This window comes from Dendrobates tinctorius, unplaced genomic scaffold, assembly GCF_039654945.1.
Source record: "Dendrobates tinctorius isolate UK_male_01 unplaced genomic scaffold, ASM3965494v1 ptg000177l, whole genome shotgun sequence".
NCBI lineage: Eukaryota > Metazoa > Chordata > Amphibia > Anura > Dendrobatidae > Dendrobates > Dendrobates tinctorius.
The window spans coordinates 3,117,748-3,141,250 of NW_027361844.1; the positions used below are offsets into that span (position 1 = coordinate 3,117,748).

General features: G+C 46.1%; 2 protein-coding genes across 4 annotated transcripts in view; one reads left to right on the top strand and one right to left on the bottom strand.

Moving 5' to 3' along the window:
- ORC2 (origin recognition complex subunit 2) overlaps positions 1 to 5,604 on the bottom strand; it is a 90,758-nt gene extending 85,154 nt beyond the window's left edge. The window contains exon 1 of one of the 2 annotated variants that reach the window (XR_012221385.1): positions 5,474 to 5,604. Coding sequence is in view for 1 of the 2 variants with exons in the window: in XM_073551465.1 (XP_073407566.1) it covers positions 5,474 to 5,536 (63 nt within the window). In the remaining variant the exon portion in view is untranslated. The remainder of the gene's footprint in view (positions 1 to 5,473) is intronic. The other variant, XM_073551465.1, reaches the window with a different exon arrangement.
- A 36-nt stretch (positions 5,605 to 5,640) lies between these two features.
- The window catches only part of LOC141054230 (queuosine 5'-phosphate N-glycosylase/hydrolase-like), an 85,567-nt gene continuing 67,704 nt past the window's right edge, over positions 5,641 to 23,503 (top strand). Inside the window, exon 1 of one of the 2 annotated variants that reach the window (XM_073551466.1) lies at positions 5,641 to 5,771. The gene's annotated coding sequence lies outside the window, so the exon portion shown is untranslated. Of the gene's footprint in view, positions 5,772 to 5,864; positions 5,888 to 23,503 lie in introns of those variants that run through there. The other variant, XM_073551467.1, reaches the window with a different exon arrangement.

A 23,503-nucleotide genomic window follows, 5' to 3' on the forward strand; every position in this document is an offset into this window, starting at 1 on the left:
TTAGTGTGCGCTTGGAACACTCATAAAGAAGGAAATCTAAATTAGTTGGTTATAAAAAAAAAAAAAAAAACTCTTATAAGTGCTCTTTATGTAGCTGGATAATAGCGAGAAAATAGCAATTAGAAATAGACAATTGTAAGACCTCAGAAGAAGTGCTTAAGGGAAAAAAAAAAAAAAAATTATATATATATAGATATATATACAGTGGGGCAAAAAAGTATTTAGTCAGTCAGCAATAGTGCAAGTTCCACCACTTAAAAAGATGAGAGGCGTCTGTAATTTACATCATAGGTAGACCTTAACTATGGGAGACAAACTGAGAAAAAAAAATCCAGAAAATCACATTGTCTGTTTTTTTTTCATTTTATTTGCATATTATGGTGGAAAATAAGTATTTGGTCAGAAACAAAATTTCATCTCAATACTTTGTGATATATCCTTTGTTGGCAATGACAGAGGTCAAACGTTTTCTGTAAGTCTTCACAAGGTTGCCACACACTGTTGTTGGTATGTTGGCCCATTCCTCCATGCAGATCTCCTCTAGAGCAGTGATGTTTTTGGCTTTTCGCTTGGCAACACGGACTTTCAACTCCCTCCAAAGGTTTTCTATAGGGTTGAGATCTGGAGACTGGCTAGGCCACTCCAGGACCTTGCAATGCTTCTTACGAAGCCACTCCTTCGTTGCCCTGGCGGTGTGCTTTGGATCATTGTCATGTTGAAAGACCCAGCCACGTTTCATCTTCAATGCCCTTGCTGATGGAAGGAGGTTTGCACTCAAAATCTCACGATACATGGCCCCATTCATTCTTTCATGTACCCAGATCAGTCGTCCTGGCCCCTTTGCAGAGAAACAGCCCCAAAGCATGATGTTTCCACCACCATGCTTTACAGTAGGTATGGTGTTTGATGGATGCAACTCAGTATTCTTTTTCCTCCAAACACGACAAGTTGTGTTTCTACCAAACAGTTCCAGTTTGGTTTCATCAGACCATAGGACATTCTCCCAAAACTCCTCTGGATCATCCAAATGCTCTCTAGCAAACTTCAGACGGGCCCGGACATGTACAGGCTTAAGCAGTGGGACACGTCTGGCACTGCAGGATCTGAGTCCATGGTGGCGTAGTGTGTTATGGTAGGCCTTGTTACATTGGTCCCAGCTCTCTGCAGTTCATTCACTAGGTCCCCCCGCGTGGTTCTGGGATTTTTGCTCACCGTTCTTGTGATCATTCTGACCCCACGGGGTGGGATTTTGCGTGGAGCACCAGATCGAGGGAGATTATCAGTGGTCTTGTATGTCTTCCATTTTCTAATTATTGCTCCCACAGTTGATTTCTTCACTCCAAGCTGGTTGGCTATTGCAGATTCAGTCTTCCCAGCCTGGTGCAGGGCTACAATTTTGTTTCTGGTGTCCTTTGACAGCTCTTTGGTCTTCACCATAGTGGAGTTTGGAGTCAGACTGTTTGAGGGTGTGCACAGGTGTCTTTTTATACTGATAACAAGTTTAAACAGGTGCCATTACTACAGGTAATGAGTGGAGGAAAGAGGAGACTCTTAAAGAAGAAGTTACAGGTCTGTGAGAGCCAGAAATCTTGTTTGCTTGTTTCTGACCAAATACTTATTTTCCACCATAATATGCAAATAAAATGAAAAAAAAACAGACAATGTGATTTTCTGGATTTTTTTTTCTCAGTTTGTCTCCCATAGTTGAGGTCTACCTATGATGTAAATTACAGACGCCTCTCATCTTTTTAAGTGGTGGAACTTGCACTATTGCTGACTGACTAAATACTTTTTTGCCCCACTGTATATATGGGTGGCAATCTTAGGCCGGGGTCACACTGGCGAGGAATACGGACAAGTGAGAGGCTTCCCATTGCCCTGTAGTGGTGGCGGCGAGTGGGTTGATCTAACAAAGGGTTATTGTCACCATTCGATTGTAAGGTGACATTAACCCTTTGTTAGATTAACCCATTCGCCACCACTACAGGGCAATGGGAAGCCCACGCATTTTTTGACAACGAATTAACCCCTTAAAATAACTACAACTTCCAAATTTTGCACACAAACGCTCATCTAATTACTAGTCAGGGACATATAAAAAAAACATGAAATGAAATGCTTTACTGAATGTAAACCATGTGTCATTTCATGTCGGGTTGGGGAACGATTTGATAGAAGCCGGCAATTTAATTAGCGGCTATTCTGCTATGAAGAACTCTGTGAAATATAAATATATATATATGTTTGTCTCAATGACTTGTGTGTATATATATATATATATTTATATGTATTCTATGTGTCTACATCTATTCTTTGGTTTCTGTTATAAACCCTGTCATAGGGTTCCATTATATGTCCATTTTGCAAGGCTGCAAGAAAATCTCGCCATATGGATTACATACGAATGCTTACATGCGCAAAATACGCAACCACACCTTGCTTACGGATGACATACGGAGCACTATTAAGGGGTCATTCATCCGTATTACGCCTGTAAACTACGGACCGTATTTTGCATCGGTTAGTGTGACCCCGGCCTTAGTTCCAAACCTGATCATTAAAAACTAAAAAGGCATGAGTGAGGGTAAAAACCTGAAATCACTGAACAGGTTATATACTGCAGGATACTTCTCCCTGATAGCAGCTTAAAAGAAAAAAAAAAAAAAAAAAGGGAAAGGTGACAGGTGTCTTAGTGTTTGCTGCTGGAATTACACTCATACACAAGCGCCACTGAATCTCCATTTGTATTACCAAAATATAAACCTAGTAACATAGGAGCAAAGTCCCGCTCCTCTACCAAACGGGGGCATCTCTGACAGTCCCACAGACAGCGATGTGAGCAGTTGTCAGGTCACGAAACACCGGGGCTCCCTGTAAGAACAGAGCAGTAGAGCACAGATTACGGGGGCATCTCTGGCAGTCCCACAGACAGTGATGTGAGCAGTGGTCACATAACACTGGGGGCCCCTGTAAGAACAGAGCGGTACAGCACAGATTACGGGGGCATCCCTGACAGTCCCGCAGACAGTGATGTGAGCAGTGGTCACATAACACTGGGGGCCCCTGTAAGAACAGAGCGGTACAGCACAGATTACGGGGGCATCCCTGACAGTCCCACAGACAGCGATGTGAGCAGTGGTCACATAACACTGGGGTCCCTGTAAGAACAGAGCAGTAGAGCACAGATTACAGGGGCATCTCTGACAGTCCCACAGACAGCGATGTGAGCAGTGGTCACATAACACTGGGGGGCCCCTGTAAGAACAGAGCGGTACAGCACAGATTACGGGGTCATCCCTGACAGTCCCACAGACAGCGATGTGAGCAGTGGTCACATAACACTGGGGTCCCTGTAAGAACAGAGCAGTAGAGCACAGATTACAGGGGCATCTCTGACAGTCCCGCAGACAGTGATGTGAGCAGTGATCACATAACACTGGGGGCCCCTGTAAGAACAGAGCGGTACAGCACAGATTACGGGGGCATCCCTGACAGTCCCACAGACAGCGATGTGAGCAGTGGTCACATAACACTGGGGTCCCTGTAAGAACAGAGCAGTAGAGCACAGATTACAGGGGCATCTCTGACAGTCCCACAGACAGCGATGTGAGCAGTGGTCACATAACACTGGGGGCCCCTGTAAGAACAGAGCGGTACAGCACAGATTACGGGGGCATCCCTGACAGTCCCACAGACAGCGATGTGAGCAGTGGTCACATAACACTGGGGTCCCTGTAAGAACAGAGCAGTAGAGCACAGATTACGGGGGCATCCCTGACAGTCACACAGACAGCGATGTGAGCAGTGGTCACATAACACTGGGGTCCCTGTAAGAACAGAGCAGTAGAGCACAGAATAAGGGGGCATCACAGACAGCGATGTGAGCAGTGGTCACACAACAGCAGGGTCCCTGTAAGAACAGAGCAGTAGAGCACATATTACGGGGGCATCTCTGACAGTCGCACACACAGAGATGTGAGCAGTGGTCCTATAACACCAGGGTCCCTGTAAGAACAGAGCAGTAGAGCACAGAATACGGGGGCATCACAGACAGCGATGTGAGCAGTGGTCATATAACAGCGGGGTCCCTGTTCTCATGAGTGGAGGGGACCTGCAGTAATACACCCCAGAGACCAGACCACTGCGGAAGTCCTGAGGGCGAGGATAGGAAATCATCATTAGAGGAGTTAGGCTAAGTGCACACGTACCGGAACTCTCGCGGAAATTACCGCAAGAATTCCGGAATTCCAGTCCGCGGGAAAATCGCATTTTAAATTCCCCCGATTTTCCCGCGGAAAAACTAGCATTTTGCAAGCGTATTTAGCTTGCAAAATGCTAGCGTTCTCCAAGCGATCTGTAGCATCGCTTGGAGAACTGATTGACAGGTTGGTCACACTCGTCAAACATAGTGTTTGACAAGTGTGACCAACTTTTTACTACTGAGGCTTCCTATGCGGCATCAATAGTAAAAGATAGAATGTAAAAAAAAAATGAAAAATGGTGTTATTCTTACCCTCCGACGTCCCGCGCATCCGTTCCCAGTAATCCTTTGCGAAAATGCCCGCGATGACGTCAGTTCTCGCGGGATCGCGACGTCTCGCGGTAATTCGCGATGACGTCGTGCGAATGACCGAGAGACTTTGCGATCCCGCGAGAACGGACGCCATCACGGGCATTTTCGCAAAGGACTACTGGGAACGAGAGCGTGAAGAGAAGCAGGAAGACTGCGCGGGACGTCGGAGGGTGAGAATAACAATATTTTTTATTTTTAAATTCTATTTTTTACAGGGATATGGTACCCAAAGCCCAGAGGACAGTCTGCTCTCCTCCGGACCGTGGGAACCATCAGCAAATGTTCTGCTTACTTTTCGCATGGTGTGCACAGCCACATGTGGGAAGTAAGCGGAACAATGCATTCCTATGGGTGCGGGATCGCCGCGATTCCGCAAATTAATGAGCATGCTGCGGTTTTTACCGCGAAGCGATTCCGCCACAGTAAAAACCGCAGCATTAGTACAGCATTGCGGAATCCCATAGGAATGCATGGGATGCTTATTTTTCGCGTTTTCGCGGTTAAAAACGCCACGTGTGAACTCAGCCTTAAGTGTAGTGAATGATTACTGATGTCCTAATCACCCGGGGCGGATGCTACCAATGGTGGCTCATAGTGACGGACTGACAGCCGGCACAGCATCATGGGAGACATGCTGCCACCATAACAGAACGAGCAGGATTCAGGCCTGATCACACACTGCGGAACGGACGCTGCGTCTGTGCAAATACACAGGGAAATAACGTTTATTTAGGAAGTGACTGCAGCAGAGCCGCCTCACACTACAGGGAGCAGCAGCCGTGCTGGACTCCGACTGCTGCGCCTCAAGCTGTGGCTTCTCCCTGTACGGTGCCTCATGTGGCTCTGCCTTATCATCTCCTGCAGCCAGTACAACACAGCGGACAGCAGCCTCACACTTGCCTCGCTGTTACCACTCCCGCGGCTTCTCGTTGTCTCGTCTCCCGCCAGCCGCCTGTCACACATAGGGCACTTGTAGGAGCCAAACAAGTTCTACCAATCAGAAAACAAGGGGTATTACAGAAGCCAATCATCAAACAGTTTGGATACAGCTAACCAATAGTAAGTAAAACCGAAAGTGACGACACGAACCAATCATGGAGTACGTTGTTGCAAAAGGTTGCGTTGGCACGCAAGGTGTGTGGCTTGGAGACACGTGTAGCTTGTGGGCGGCGCCATATTGAGCAGTTCTCTACTCTAGGTGAGCGCGCTGCTTTGTCGCAGGCAGAATCATCAATACTTTAGATCAGGGGTCCCCAACCACCGGGCCGCTGCAGTGCCCTTGCCGGTCCGCGGACACAAGGGGAGCCAGGGGCGGTCAGTGGCGTAGCGGGGGCTGGGGCGGCGTGTGTAGCGGCGGCAGGGAGCGATCCAAGCAGCTCCGCTGCCTGCAAGAGGGAATAGCAGGAGCGGAGCTGCAAGGACCCGTCCACTGCGTCCAGCTTCCTGCCCGCCGCCCGCGCTTCCTGTCTCTGACTGACACAGAGAGGAGCGCGGCCGCTGCTGTGTCAGAGCGAGGAAGCGCGGGCGGCGGGCAGGTGAGAGGAGAGAGGTGGTGTGTGTGTGTATGTACGTATAATATGTATGTGTGTGTACGTATAATATGTATGTGTGTGTATGTGTGTGTATGTATGTGTGTGTTGGTCTGTGTTTGTGTAGCCTGGCCCTGGAGGAGATGGGGACATGAGGAGAAGGCCATGAGGGGAGTGATGGAGAGACAGCAGTGATGGGGTGAAGGCAATGATGGGGAGAGGGGAGTGATGGGGTGAAGGCAATGATGGGGAGAGGGGAGTGATGGGGTGAAGGCAATGATGGGGAGAGGGGAGTGATGGGCTGAAGACAATGATGGGGAGAAGGGAGTGATGGGGTGAAGGTAATGATGGGGTGAAGGTAATGATGGGAAGAAGGGAGTGATGGGGAGAAGGGAGTGATGGGGTGAAGGGAGTGATGGGGTGAAGGGAGTGATGGGGTGAAGGGAGTGATGGGGTGAAGGGAGTGATGGGGTGAAGGGAGTGATGGGGTGAAGGGAGTGATGGGGTGAAGGGAGTGATGGGCTGAAGGGAGTGATGGGCTGAAGGGAGTGATGGGCTGAAGGGAGTGATGGGCTGAAGGGAGTGATGGGCTGAAGGGAGTGATGGGCTGAAGGGAGTGATGGGCTGAAGGGAGTGATGGGCTGAAGGGAGTGATGGGCTGATGGGGTGAAGGTAATGATGGGGAGAGGGGGGTGATGGGGTGAAGGCAATGATGGGGAGACAGCAGTGATGGGGTGAAGGCAGTGATGGGGAGAGGGGAGTGATGGGGTGAAGGCAATGATGGAGAGAAGGGAGTGATGGGCTGAAGACAATGATGGGGAGAAGGGAGTGATGGGGTGAAGGTAATGATGGGGTGAAGGTAATGATGGGGTGAAGGTAATGATGGGGTGAAGGTAATGATGGGGTGAAGGTAATGATGGGGTGAAGGTAATGATGGGGTGAAGGTAATGATGGGGTGAAGGCAATGATGGGGAGAGGGGAGTGATGGGCTGAAGGCAATGATGGGGAGAGGGGAGTGATGGGCTGAAGGCAATGATGGGGAGAGGGGAGTGATGGGCTGAAGGCAATGATGGGGAGAAGGGAGTGATGGGGTGAAGGCAATGATGGGGAGAGGGGAGTGATGGGGTGAAGGGAGTGATGGGGAGAAGGGAGTGATGGGGAGAAGGGAGTGATGGGGTGAAGGGAGTGATGGGGTGAAGGCAATGATGGGGTGAAGGCAATGATGGGGTGAAGGCAATGATGGGGAGAAGGGAGTGATGGGGTGAAGGCAGGGGAGTGATGGGGTGAAGGCAATGATGGGGAGAAGGGGGTGATGGAGCACTCATTCAAAACCTATGGTGAGTTGAGTCACATTATAAATGTTATTTAATTATAAGTATGCACTGCTACACTACAACCGTGTCCATAGCCCCGCCCCCTTATGGCCAAAGCCCCGCCCCTGCCACACCTCCATCCCCGCCCTGCTGGGCCATGGAAGAATGGTCTTGCTTGAAACCGGTCCCTGGTGCAAAAAAGGTTGGGGACCACTGCTTTAGATTAATGTTGGTTTTTAATTTGTGTGTTTATATTAACATTACGGCTCTGCGCATGTGCAGGGAAATATGTGCAGTGACAGCCTGTATGAGCAGCCTCGTGTGCCTTGGTGTGGAGATGTTCTGCGGGAGGGAATGAGCACTGTGGTGATATGGGAGACGGCAATGACTTGTGGCTGTACTCGCACTCAAGAAACCTCAGCCTGCCGGAAGATGGCGCTGTTACATTGCATTTGTAAGACTTGTGTACCCACGTAAGCGGTTTTCGCGGTTTTTATGCGTTTTTCCAGGCAAAAACGCATACCAGAACCATCCCATTCTTTTTAATGAATTCCGCAATATTTGTGCACGTGTGGTTTTTTTTTTTTTCCGCGAAAAAAACGCAGCATGTTCATTAATTTTGCTGAAAAATCGCATTTCTAGCTATATTCTATGAGCAGGAGGATGCTCCTGTAAGGCTATGTGTACACGTAGCGGATCTCTCGCGGAAATTACCGCGAGAATTCCGGATTCCATTCCGCGGGAAAATCGCATTTAAATTCCCGCCATTTTCCCGCGGAAAAACTGGCGTTTTGCAAGCGTAATTAGCTTGCAGAATGCTAGCGTTTTCCAAGCGATCTGTAGCATAGCTTGGAGAACTGATTGACAGGTTGGTCACACTCGTCAAACATAGTGTTTGACGAGTGTGACCAACTTTTTACTATTGAGGCCGCCTATGCGGCATCAATGGTAAAGATAGGATGTAAATAATAATAAAAAAAATGTATATATATTGTTACTCTTACCTTCCGGTGTCCCGCGCAGCCTTCCCGCCTCGCTCCACGCTCCCGGTCCCAGTAATCCTTTGCGCGAATGACAGCGAGATGTCGCGTTTCTGCGACATCGTCACGAATGACCACGAGACGTCGTGCTCTTGCGAGATCGCAACGTCATCGCGGTCATTCTCGCAAAGGATTGATGGGACCGTTCTCGTGGAGAGAGGCGGGAAGGCTGCGCGGGACGCCGGAAGGTAAGAATAGCAATATATTTTATTTTAAAATTCTGTTTTTTACAGGGATATGGTACCCACAGCCTAGAGGACAGGCTCCTCTCCTCCGGACCGTGGGTACCATCCGCAAATGTTCTGCTTACTTTTCACATGGTGGGCATAGCCACATGCGGAAAGTAAGCAGAACAATGCATTCCTATGGGTGCGGGATCGCCGTGATTCCGCTAAATTAATGAGCATGCTGCGTTTTTTACCACGAAGCGATTTCGGCGCGGAAAAAAACGCAGCATTAGCACAGCATTGCGGAATCCCATAGGAATGCGTGGGATGCTTTTTTTTCGCGGCAAAATCGCTCGTTTAAAACCGCAACGGAAACTCGAAAAAACCGATGTGTGAACATAGCCTAATGCTGCATTTACACGTTGCGGTTTTTAACACACGTTTTTGCCGCGAAAACACAAAAAAAAGCATCCCATGCAGTCCTATGGGATTCCGCAATGCTGTGCTAATGCTGCGGATTTTCCGGTGCCAAAATCGCTTTGTGGTAAAAAACGCAGCATGCTCATTAATTTAGCGGAATCACAGCGATCCCGCACCCATAGGATTGCATTGTTCTGCTTACTTTCCGATGCCCACCATGCGAAAAGTAAAGCAGAACATTTGCGGATGGTACCCACGGGCCGGAGGAAAGGAGACTGTCCTCCAGGCTCTGGGTACCATATCCCTGTAAAAAATAGAATTAAAATAAAAAAATCGTCATATTCTCATCTTCCGATGTCCCTCGCAGCGTCCCCAGGCTTCAGCGATGCTGCCGGCAGGTCCCGTTCCCAGTGATGCATTGCGGCAATGACCTTTGCTGACGTCGCTGTCTTGTGAGACCGCGACGTCATCAAAGGTCATTGCCGCAATGCATCACTGGGAACGGGACCTGCCGGGAGCATTGCGAGGATCGGGAACGCTGCACGGGACGTCGGAAGGTGAGAAAAACACGATTATTTACCGTATTTTTATTATTTTTAACATTAGATCTTTTTACTACTGATGTTGCATAGGCAGCCTCAATAGTAAAAAGTTGGTCACTCGTCAAACCTGTCAATCCGTTCTCCAAGCGATGCTACAAATCGCTTGGAAAACGCTAGCGTTCTGAAAGCTAATTACACTTACAAATCGCTAGTTTTTCTGCGTTAAAATTGCAGGAATTTAAAATGCTTTTCCCGCGGAATGGAATTCCCACTGTAACTTCTGTGGGAATTCCGTAAAGTGTGCACATGGCCTAAAAAATGCGGTAAAAAATTGCGCAAAAAAACGCATAAACGCGTTTTTCCTGGGAAGGAATCCGTTTTTTCTGCATATGTGGGTATATAGCCTAAGGATATGTGCACACGATGCGGATTCTTCTGCGGATCTGCAGCGGACTTGGCCCTGTGATCCACAGCAGTTCCAGCTGAACCCACATCACACTTTTTATGCAGATCTTTCTGTTTTATTCTATTTGTGCAATAAATATATTATTTCAGCACTGAAAAGGAGAGTGCCAAGCTGTACTGTCATCAATTGTAGTGTAGTACCTCCATATACTCCGTGCCTTGCACCTTCATTATATATGTATATATTTTGGTGTTTCTACCATATCTATACTATTATATTAGCTTTTTGTGCTATCTGGTTGTTGATTTATAATATTTTTTGTATAATTAAGTACTACTATGCAGATTGACTTTGATTACCCTAAGCATTTATTATCTCAGCTTAGAAAAAATTTTTTGGGGAGTTAATATCACCTCTACCATTCCCATGTTGTTATGTGCCCCGTTATGTTGGTTCAGCTGTTTTATCTTGTATTATTGTTTCACTCAACAAAATTTGTGTGTGTATGTATGTGTGTGTGTGTATGTATGTATGTATGTATGTATATATATATATATATATATATATATATATATTACAGTACAGACCAAAAGTTTGGACACACCTCATTCAAAGCGTTTTCTTTATTTTCATGACTATGAAAAGTGTAGATTCACTCTGAAGGCATCAAAACTATGAATTAGCACATGTGGAATTATATAATTAACAAAAAAGTGTGAAACAACTGAAAATATGTCTTATATTCTAGGTTCTTCAAAGTAGCCACATTTTGCTTTGATTACTACTTTTCCAGTGACTACTTCTTGAAGCTCATCAAGAGAATGCCAAGAGTGTGCAAAGCAGTAATCAAAGCAAAAGAAGTAGTCACTGGAAAAGTAGTAATCAAAGCAAAATGTGGCTACTTTGAAGAACCTAGAATATAAGACATTTTCAGTTGTTTCACACTTTTTTGTTAATTATATAATTCCACATGTGCTAATTCATAGTTTTGATGCCTTCAGAGTGAATCTACACTTTTCATAGTCATGAAAATAAAGAAGACGCTTTGAATGAGGTGTGTCCAAACTTTTGGTCTGTACTGTGTATATATATATATATATATATATATATATATATATATAATTTTATTTTTTTTTGTTATGGTTTATATCTGCACTTTTTCATTCATTATATGATCATACCATGTTTTTGTGCATGACTCTAAAGGGGGTTTTACACATAGCGATATCGCTAAAACGTCACTGATTTTGTGAAGTTATAGCGATATTGCTAGCGATATCGCTATGTGTGATACCTCTGACCAGCTCCCCCGCTGTCTGTCGCTCATTGCGCGGCTCCATTTCTCGTCAGGCGCTTCCTGCTGTGTGAGACGAGCGACGCTGGACGCGGGCGGGAGGACGTCTGGATCGCTGTGTGTGAAAGGTGAGTATTGTGCGCTGCGTCGCTGCTGCATCGCTGTGAGATCTTCCTGTGTGACAGCTCACTAGCGATCATTTAGCGATGCACCAGCGGGTCGTATCGCTGGTCGGCTCGCTAGTGCATCGCTAAATGTAAAAGGGCCTTAAGTCCTGCACTCTCTAAGCCTTGCAAGCTAGTTCCTATTTGATAACTATTTGGCTATGTTGTCAAGTGCCTAGAAATTCAAGGACAGTCCAGAAAAAAAAAGTCAAATTGGCAACCCTACTGCCGGCATCCCAATATATAGTGGAGGAGGCAACCCTGCTGCTCACTCACTTTGGCTGTATGTGATAAGTCTGAAGGCAGGGAGAGTGTCACCTGAGCCCCAGAGAGCCACTGCTGACCCCGCTGGAATGGCGCAGACACTAGAGAGGAGGATAGGTGTTCTAGGGATTCACAAGGGGTTAGAGTCAGGGCTGTGGAGTCGGTAAGCCAAACCTGAGACTCCGACTCCTCAATTTCCCTTCCACCGACTCCGACATATATTGCTTATATTTAAGTGAAAAATTTATTGTAGTACAATGTGAACATCAGACAATTAATCATTTCTATGATACAATAATCAAGACATTTAGAACATAATATCTATTTATTGGAATACAACTTTAGAACAAAAAAAAATGTAATTGTAAATATGTAATACACTATGTAATATCGATTACATATACAGTGTGTGTGTGTGTGTGTGTGTGTGTGTATGTGTGTATATATATATATATATATATATCACTATGTAATAAACTATGTAAGTGGCAAAAAACAGTTTTCAACAAAAACATACTAAATAACATTTGTGCAGTCTATGAATTTGTTCTAAGAAATAGAATTGCCTCCATCAGATCCTCCTTCATAGATGACCTCAAATCTGACCTAATCATTTTAAGGCCAGAGAACAACCTCCCTACACTAACTTGGGTTGGAGGCAAAGCCGTAACCACATGGGCAACATCTCTAACAATTTGCGGGTATAAAGGAATTGCCTCATGCACAGTCAGTTTTGATGAACGGTTGAATTTTTCTTTTTCATTGAGAGCAAATTAAACATTTTGCTGAAATATGGTCAATCTGCTTGCTATAGTAGACGGAGTGAAATCCTTGCGGCAACGCTTTGCCTGCTCCATGTCATCCAAATACTTGTCAAAGTCAAACTCCTCATCTGATGAGGATGAAGATATGGCAGCAGTAGCACTGTCAGGACTCAAGTCCTCTTGCGCCTGGCAGTCCTCCTGTAGGCCACTCATCCTAACTGCGACCTCAGTCAGAGCTTCTTTTCCTTTAGTAAGCTGTTGATCATCAAGCAATATACGATGACTTGGGTCCACATAAACAGATGACAGAAAAATTTTATTTTCCAGTAGCTGTGTCTCTCTCCGTTTCATTGAAGCAGAAATGCCATCTGCGATTAAATCTCCTCTTTGGGACAGGCAAAATAGCAAGTTCTTCCACTCCCTTATGAAAATGCCAGGAGTTAAATCCTCAGCTTGTAATTTTTTAGTCACGGTAAATAGGTGATTAAGCAATTCCTTCAATTCAGCCACCTGTGTCCATTGACCTTCATTTAGGGTTACCTGAGGGTTCGCCATATCTATAAAAAACGGTTTTAGCCAGGATCAAAACTAGGGGGGCAGAACCTCATACTGTTACGCAGAATCTCATACTGCACACCTCAGCTGCTGCAGAACCTCATACTGCACACCCCTACACTTGAAAATAAAGCCTGCACCTTAAGAAGATGTGGTGATGAATGCAGTCTATTTATTCCAACTATCAATTGATGTTGATGTGTTACTGAAGACGAGCAATGCCTGTCCTGGGCGTCCATTTGGGCAGCTATGAGGTGTACCTGACAGGTGCTAAAAAAAAAAGGAGTGTTAGGCTGGAGTCACACTAACCTGTGCAAAATACGGCCAGTATTTTACATGCGTAATACGGATGAATGACCCCTAAACAGTGCTCCGTATGTCATCCGTAATCAAGGTGTGGTCGCGTATTTTGCGCATGTCAGCATCCGTATGTAATCCGTATGACATCCGTATGGTGAGATTTTCTCGCCGGCTTGCAAAATGGACATATAATAGAGCCCTATGACAGTTTTAATAAAGAAATGAAAGAATATATATACACACATAGAATGCATATATATATATATAGAATGCATATATATATATATATATATATATATATATATATATATATATATGTATTCTATGTGTCTATATCTATTCTTTCATTTCTTTATTAAACCTGTCAGTGTGAGTTTACTGTATAGCGCACTGAATTGCCGGCTTTGCTAAAAGACACCTGGTGCGTATTTCTCGCAAGTCACACGTGTGGTCCGTGTGTAATCCGTATTTTTTGTGCACCCATAGACTTGCATTGGCGTATTACGGGCATAGTACGCTGACAATCGCAGCATGCTGCGAGTGGCACGGAGCGTAGGATACTGAGGAGAAATATACGGCTGGTGCGAGGGACCCCATAGAGAATCATTGGTCCGTGTCTAATGCGGGCTTTTTGTGCCTCTCACTCTCCCGTATTCCTCGCCAGTGTGACCCCGGCCTTAGTCTGTGTACTACCCGGCTTTCATTCTTTTTGGTACAGATAAGATATGGATAGACAGATATGGATAAATGGATAGATAGAGCATATTTCTAATCTGCTTTTGCTATTGAAAACATCTATGAGCGCAAAAACCTTTCAGGTGATGCAGTTTTTGCTGATCTGCTTTTGCAGCTGAAAAACGTATCCTCAAAAAACGCAGCAAAAACGCTGTGTGTGAATGTAGCCTTAGATCAGGAATAGAACAGCCATTTATAGGACATTTCATAACTTTCCCAAATTCCTATGTAAAAATATTAAGCACATTCTGCATTGAACTACTGTACCCAATTTATTATATATTTTAGGAGTCGGACCATTTTATACCGACTCCACCAAAATGAGCTCCGACTCCACAACCCTGGTTAGAGTAGAGGGCAACCCTTTAAAAGTGATCAGTTTTTGTCTTTATTTTATTCCTGCTGCTCCCCTGATTATTCAGATTTTTTTTTAATCCGCCCTATAGTTCCTGAGATATGGGACTTTTTATTTAGTGTTCACAGGACAATTATGCAAAGCAGTCAAGACACACCCCCTTGGAAAAGAGCATACAATTAGCACTAAATGCAAGCGGATAGCGTCAGATAAGTCCTTATCCGAATAGCTGCATCGGGAACCCGGATACTGGGATCGCTGCCAATAATCAGCTGATCGGCTGCATGTGTCGCGGCTGTGTGACTGTCACAATACACAGCCGCGACACATGCAGCTGCGGCACCGGACACCTGATTATCGGGAGCGCTCCAGGTATCCGGGTTCCCGATGCAGCCCTTCGGTAAGCGCTATAGCTACTCAATTAACCTCATATCTGAAGCTATTCGATCACCTTTAATCTTTGACAGTATGTCGGCAATGCAACAGTTGGAAAAAAAAAACAACTTGGATTTTGAGTAGCAGGTCTCAATTTGCATGTGGCTCTCTCCCCTTCACAAGACCAGTGTCTGGGGTCCTGCACCCTGAAACTACAGCAACAACATTTGACCCTTGAGTCAAATACTGTTCTGCCCCTCAGCATTACGTTCCGATCGTACCTCTCCCAAGAGCTGCAATAAGGGGCTTTTCCACTATAACATTTAAACCCACTGGACCCTGGGCAATGTAAGAAATAGTAATAAACCCTACACTCGCCTCAAAGCTGGCACTGCCCCCTGTACTGTGGCCCCTGCTGCTGAGCAGTGGCGTGACAAAGCTCATTGGCCCCAATGCAAAATATCCAACAGGGCCTCCACCTGTCACAAGTCTTTAATTGTAGTGACCTGTTCAGAAGGGCCTAAGGTACAGATGGGCCCCTATACTCCAGGGATCAGATGCAGCCCTAGGACCCACTATAGTTGTGCCTCTGTGCTGCAGCGTCCACTGATTGGCAGCAGATAAAATGTAAAGGCTGCAGCCAAACACGATGACTCCCAGCAGATACTGGTGCCAAGAGATCAGCCGGTAACACTACCGATTGCAGAGGCGTGGGGACAACCCAGGAGGTGCGCATACTTTTATTTGTTCATTACTCCAACCTGGACACACTAAGTTTTTTTATAATAGATGGACAACCTCTTTAATAAAATCTTTATCATGGCTTACAAATAGACATGAGGCATACTCGCCTGCTGTGATCCCAGCAGGTCTGACTTCACCAGATTTATAGCCTTGACTTTACTGTTCTTCTCTCACAGGACACTGAGGCCTGTGATTGGCTGCAGCTGTCGGGTGACTAGAATCGCACTTCATCAGTTTGTTTTTCAGTCACAGGCCTCAGCGGTACAGGGACATAACCTGAGGCTCGGTATCACTCAGGTTATGCTAAGGGTTACATTTTTATTGTGGCCAGACAACCCCTTTAAATGGAAAAGGTGATTCCCTTCTCGCCATTTATGGCAGCAACAAGTCCCATAGGTGTGGGTTTATGGGTGTTGCAGAAGCCGCAGATATGACCACCCTATTTCCTAACCTTTCGGAGGGCCACACGACAGAAACCACTTTTCTCTCAATTTAGAAGAGCTGGTTGATGGCTTATCATGGAGCGGCACGGAACCTTATGGTGTGCGGCTGGCTGTGCAGTCCGGCTGTAGTGTGTGCTTTCTGAGTAGATGCTTATGGCTCGAATAACTCTAGCACCTATCAACTGGGTAGATGACGAATACTAGATCACTGGGGATTTCTCCGAGATGATCACTGATCACCAGGAGAGGTCTCCATGATATCCCTACCAGCCCAGCACATCACAAGCTCAGATAAGAATGCTCAAGCATGTGGCCTGCTGCTTAAGGGTTCGCTCACATCAGTGATTTAAAAATCACTCCGTTGTTTATTCAAAGTTGGACAAGGGTCATGCGGATGTCCTCCATGTGCCAGTCCTTATATAATGCGAGTGTGACTTTTATTTTTTTTCTCACCTAGCATCTGTATGCCATGCGTTTCTAACATCATCTGTTACGTACTATAATGCTTTATGTAACTTAAAGCTAGTTTGCAAACTAATAAAGCAATCTTATATAAATATATAGGTGATAGAAAGATATTACATAATAGATGATAAATACAAGCCCGCTACATATGATAAGCTTGCATCCTTTAGTGCTCTTTATGTGGAGTTTATTGTACAGCTATTTAGGCATGTTTAATCAAATAAATATTTTTTAAAAAGATGTGAGGTCCCCCTTATTTTTTGATAACCAGCAAAGGTAAAGCAGACAGCTGTGAGATGATATTGTCCAGCTGGGAAGGTCCCTGCTTATTGTGCCCTTCCCAGCCTAAAAAGATCAGCTTTATCTGCCCCAGAAGTGGCGCATCACATTGGATGCGCCAATTCTGGTGCTTTGCCTGACTTCCCAATTTCCCTGACCCTGATATCCCTGGTGCGTTGACCATCTTGGTAATGTTATTTCCGGTTGATGTCAGCTGTGATTTGACAAAAATCATAGCTGGCATCTAGCCCTGGAGTTAGTAATGGAAAGTTGTCTATCAGACACTCCAACTACTAACTCATTAATCAAAAATTAAAAAAAAAATTACACACAGAAAAATTAATTTTTATTATAAAAAAAACTAGCTTGGCCGGTGCAAAATTTTTGCACATTTGTCATCGGGGGCGCAGGCAATTTCAGAAAAAGCAAACTGGTCAAATGTAAATGTATTTCATGAGCTGATGAACACAGACAGGTATTTATATATGTAAATTAGTAATACAATAAAATGTTTTGATAAGTAGAGGCCAAAAAAATGTTTTCCGGTTGAGGTGCCACCTGCAGGTCATTGTGTTTTTATGCAGGTTTATGAAAATGAATGTTTAAACTGTATTTAGTGATAAAATCGTGAATGTGTGGTTTGTTTGGCTGTTTTCTTGCTGAAGGGGGAAAGTTTACCTTTCAGATGGTGTATTGTGTGTGTGTGTGTGTATGTGGGGCGAAGTAATCAGCGAAAAGTAGTGCATGTTTACAAATGTTAATCAAAAAAATGTCCACAGGACCAGGGAAGAAATATCAAAAGTGCAATCATATATTCTCGTTAAAAATAAGAAACTTTAATAAATTGCAGTAAAAAACACCCCCCTAGTGCAATAACACAATTAACAAACTCTATACAATAATAACCTACGATAGCCCTACACTAGCCTGCTATCCCTTCCTGACAGTGGAGGTTGGTGCCCCCACTCCGCGGCGGCTGTCCCAGACTCGCCCTAAATGACCCTTATAAACTACAGGTAGGAAAACAATAAGCAAATAAGAGATGAAAGATAGTGCTTAATATAATACACAGGCTATTAATGTACAATATATAAAAGACAGGCTATTACATGTAAACAGAGAAACCTCTTGTATAACCAATAGATAGCAGCAAGACTTGTCTTTTTGGGTATTAATAGACCACAGAAAATATAGATTCCATAAGCTACCAGTAGATAGTGGCAGTCTTGTCTTTTTGGGTATTAATAGACTACAGAAAACATAGATTCCATATGCATTATCAAATAAAGCCAAAAAAAAACTCTCTGCAGTAAAATCAGACAAGCACAGACAAGAGGTAAAAAATAGCGTGGTTCAATAAAGGAACATCAGAATTATATCCATATTGGTTCCCATAGAAGGCAATGGATGATACCTATTGCCAAAAAAAAAAAAAAAAAATTATAGAAACAGCTGGGGGTTAACCCAAAACTTAGCTTCCAGCCTCGACGCATTACCCCGTCCACACGGTTCATCAGGAGTAGAGTTGAGCGACTTTTGCTTTTTTAGTGTCGCGTTTCGTTTCGTGAAACCCGACTTTTCCAAAAGTCGGGTCGAGCAAGATCGTCCGATTATAGGGAAAAGTCGGGGTCGTCCCGAAACACGAAACCCAATGTAAGTCAATGGGGAATAAAAGTCGGCAGTGAGAGGAGGACAGGAAACACACCTACAGTGCCCATTTGAATGCCAAAAGCATCAATTCTTCTTACTTAAGCTTGTCAACCTTAATTAACTTCATAATACAAGTTACGCACTGAAAAATGGGGGTTATTTGGCTAAATTTGTGGGGGGGGAGGGCTGGCTGCAGGTTTTCATGTGCCCTGGGCGAAAGAGCGCCCCTTTAACACATACCACAACTCATCATGCTCCGATACGGCAGAGAAATAGCGGTATAGTACAATGAAAAATACCTCACTTTTTACATCTCATGACGAGGCCCATCTATTTCTCCATACAAAATCATTGGTCCCATATAATGTTTGAAACAGTATATGATGAGCTCCACATAATGCTACAGTATATGTTGGTCCCCATGGATGAAGCTCCACTGTCTTATGGGCCCAAATAATGCTCCAAACATAATGGGCCCCATTTCTAATGCTCTAGTGTATAATGGGCCCTGTAAATGCTGCTCCAGTGTCTGATGTCCACCTTTGGAATGTTCCAGTGTATGGTGGGCCCCATCTATCATTCTCCAGAGTATAGTGCTCCCCAAAAATTGCTGTCCCAACATAGAAAACAATCAAATAAGTCTCCTCGCTAGGGAATCCCTGTACTTGTCTGGACAGGTGCTGTAGCTTGCTTAACAGCTCGCCAGCCGTTATCACGCCCAGTATGGATTGCACGTGATTGCACAAAGGTTAGAAAGGGTACCGTATCCCTGGATAACATGTATGGATAGCGTACACATTCAAAATATGTCTATACAGCATGAGGCAGGCTCAGACGGTGTTAGGCCCAGTATGGATTGCACGTCATTGCACAAAGGTTAGAAAGGGTACCGTATCCCTGGATAACATGTATGGATAGCGTACACATTCAAAATACATGTCTATACAGCATGAGGCAGGCTCAGACGGTGTTGGGCCCAGTATGGATTGCACGTCATTGCACAAAGGTTAGAAGGGGTACCGTATCCCCGGATAACATGTATGGATAGCGTACACATTCAAAATATATGTCTATACAGCATGAGGCAGGCTCAGACGGTGTTAGGCCCAGTATGGATTGCACGTCATTGCACAAAGGTTAGAAAGGGTACCGTATCCCTGGATAACATGTATGGATAGCGTACACATTCAAAATATATGTCTATACAGCATGAGGCAGGCTCAGACGGTGTTATGCCCAGTATGGATTGCACGTCATTGCACAAAGGTTAGAAGGGGTACCGTATCCCCGGATAACATGTATGGATAGCGTACACATTCAAAATATATGTCTATACATCAGGAGGCAGGCTCAGACGGTGTCAGGCACAGTATGGATTTGACGGCCCAGATTACACAGCGGAGGAGCAGGGAGAGGTAAAGATTGCAAATGCTGGGGCCCTGGCCAAGCAAGGGGGGCACACTCGTGGGCGTCGGTACTGGCACTGGGCCCCTCATAGTACAGCGGTGTGTCTGACGGCGGGTGTGCACCACCACCGTCAGAGACACTTGATTGCACTATGAGGGACCCTGTGCCAGTGCCCGCGCACAAGAGTCGGCCTACCCACCTGTCCAGGGCAACGGCACTCGCACGGTGTCGTGCGCTAGGTGGTGACCCCGGCCATGGGGGGGGAGGCAGCACAGTTAGGGAGTTTTAGAAAGTGGCATATGTTGATGTTGGACATTCAACTGATGCAAAAGGCGAAATAGGTGAAGTACCAGGAAGAGGTGGACCAAAGCAAGCCATTTTTCTGTCACCCTATGTGTCATCAGGGGAAGGTGGGACAAAATCCTTGGAAACCCATGCGTGGTTCATTTTAATGAAGGTTAGATCATCCACATTTTGGGTTGACAGACGGGTCCTTTTTTCTGTCAGGATTGATCCAGCTGCACTGAAGACTCTTTCCGATAGCACACTTGCAGCTGGGCAAGCGAGCTCCTGTAAGGCATATTGGGCCAATTCAGGCCAGGTGTCCAGTTTAGCGGCCCAATAGTCAAAGGGGAATGACCTGTGTGGGAGAACATCGATATGGGAGGAAAAGTAGTTTGTAACCATAGTTGACAACTGCTGTCTCCTGTCACTTTCCATCGATGCAGTATTACCAGTTGTGTGAGCGGTATTTGAAAAATCAGTCCACAACATTGTCATGAAACCCCTGTCTCCAACGCCACTTCTGCTGTGTGCACCACGAACACCTCTGCCAAGCTGCCCCCGGCCCGTACGGCTCGTGTGAGAACCATCACCGCTGCTGTGTGCTGGGAATGCCTCAAGCAGAGTTGCTTGTTTATTAGCCAATATTAGGTCAAGGTTCTCCTGTGGCATGATGTTTTGTAATTTGCCTTTATAGCGTGGATCCAGGATGCTGGCCAACCAGTAGTCGTCATCGTTCATCATTTTGGCAATGCGGGGGTCCCTTTTTAGGATCCGCAAGGCATAATCTGACATGTGGGCCAATGTTCCCGGTGTCAATGATGCACTGCGAGTGCTGGGTGGAGGAGCACTTTCTGGCAAATCCACATCCCTCCAGTCACGCACAAACCCTGTACCAGACCTTGCCACGCCAACATTTTCACTTGCCCCACGAGATGCATCCTCCTCCCCTAAGTAATCATCCCCATCATCCTCCTCCTCCTCCTCCTCTTCTTCCTCCACCTCGTCCAGGAGAGGTCCCTGAGCAGACAATGGCTGAATGTCATCAAGGATTCCCTCCTCCTCTTCCTCCTCATCAACATTGGCTGCAGACGCCTGCTCCTTAAGGTGCGTCAAAGTTTGCATGAGCAGACGCATAAGTGGGTTGCTCATGCTTAGGATGGCGTCGTCTGCGCTTACCAGCCGTGTGCATTCCTCAAAACACTGAAGGACTTTACAAAGGTCTTTCAGCTTCGACCACTGCACGCCTGTCAACTCCATGTCTGCTCTCAAAGTGCCTGGCCGTGTATCCTCCCACAAATGCATTATGGCCTGCCTCTGCTCGCACAGCCGCTCCACCATGTGCAGGGTGGAGTTCCACCTTGTTGCAATGTCGATAATGAGGCGGTGGTTGGGAAGGTGGAGCAATCGCTGCAGCTTCTGCATACGAACGGAGTGTACAGGCGACCGGCGGATGTGCGCGCACAGTCTTTGCACCTTCTGGAGCAGGGCTGTTAACTCCGGATAATTTTTGAGGAAGCACTGCACCACCAGGTTCAAGGTGTGAGCCAAGCAAGGTATGTGGCTGAGTTTTGAAAGGGCTATGGCTGCCACAAAATTACGGCCGTTATCACTAACTACCTTGCATGCCTCAAGATGTACACTGCCCAGCCATGACTCAGTTTGTCGCTTCAAGTACTCGGCCAGCACCTCGGCGGTGTGTCTGTCGCCCAAACACATCATCTGCAACACAGCCTGCTGACGCTTTCCACTAGCTGCTCGATAGGGGGACACATCGTGTGCAACAGTGGCAGCAGCAGATGGAGTGCTCGTACGACTGCGCTCTGTGGACGAGCTGTCGCTTCTGGAGGAGGAGGAGGGTCGAACGCCTACAGCCAACTGTTTCCTAGACCGTGGGCTAGGCAGCACTGTCCCACCACCGCTGTCCCCTGTGGACCCTGCATCCACCACATTAACCCAGTGCGCAGTGATGGACACGTAACGGCCCTGGCTATGCCGACTGGACCATGCATCAGTTGTGAGGTGCACCTTTCCGCTCACTGACTGCTTGAGTGCATGGACAATGCGGTCTTTCACATGATGGTGGAGGGCTGGGATGGCTTTGCGAGAGAAGAAGTGGCGACTGGGTAGGTCATAGCGTGGTACTGCATAGGCCATGAGTTCGCGGAAAGCTGTGCTTTCCACCAACCGAAAGGGCATCATCTCAAACGAGATTAGTTTGGCAATGTGGGCGTTCAAACCCAGTGTACGCGGATGAGAGACTGAGTACTTTCTTGACCTACTCATAGTGTCTGGGAGGGTGAGCTGGACTTGAGAGCTGCATATGGTGGAAGTAGCGGTGGACAGGGCGGACTGAGAGAGGGTTGATGATGGTGATGGAGTTGGTGTTCTTTCTGATGGCCTAGAATCAGTCTTTCGTTGATATAACAGTGGGATTCCCTGACTGCTGTGGCCTTGCAACGACACCTCAACATTTGCTGCTGTGCTAACCGGTGTGCTTACAGTGGGGGAAACAATGTAGCGTTGCTGACTACCTTCGTTGTGATCAGTTGCACATGTGGCACTTGAGGTTTGGTGTTGTGTCCACGCTTGCAAGTGCATGCTGGTTAAATGTCTAAGCATGCAACTGGTATTCAAATTTTTCAGATTTTTCCCTCGGCTAAAGGTCTTTGCGCACTTCTTACAGATAACCTTGGCCTGATCATGAGGATTTTGTTCAAAAAGCTGCCACACTGCACTCTTCCTACTTTGGCAGACATTTTGCGGCCTAGCACGCTGTGATCTTTTGACCCTCTGGACAAGCTGTCCAGCAACTCTTTTGATGTTTGGAACCTGTCTTTGGAGTGCTCCGGGCCTGCCAGATAACAGCTGTTGCGATGTCGATGTCTGCTGTGGATGCTCCTCATCTGAGCTATTGGAAGCAGCACCCTCTTCCCCCAATGGATGCCAATCTGGGTCAACAACTGGGTCATCCATCACCTCCTCTTCTATGTCAAGTGCACCTTTCTCTGTGTCACCGTGTATGGTGGTATAGTGTGCGGGAAGGGGCACCTGAGTCTCAACAGGGTCAAAATCTGGCTCTGTACACTGCGAGGACAATGTAGTGCTCTGAGTGAATGTACCAGCAGAATCATCCATCAGCGGCTGTGCATCAGTGCACTCCATGTCAGATTCATCTTGGCCTGGGTAATTCACCATTTCACTTGATAATCCAGGCATGGTATGTGAAAACAGCTCCATGGAGTAATCAGTAGTATGGCCTGCGTCATCCTTCAATCTTGTTTGGGGTGAAGGACACAAGGAAAGGTGTGGTTCATGAACATGAGCCTCCAATGACGACTCAGTGCTTTTACTTTTTACAACTGAAGAAGAGGAGGCGATAGAGCTGGAGACTGAGTCAGCAATGTAAGACAAAACTTTTTCCTGATGCTCTGCCT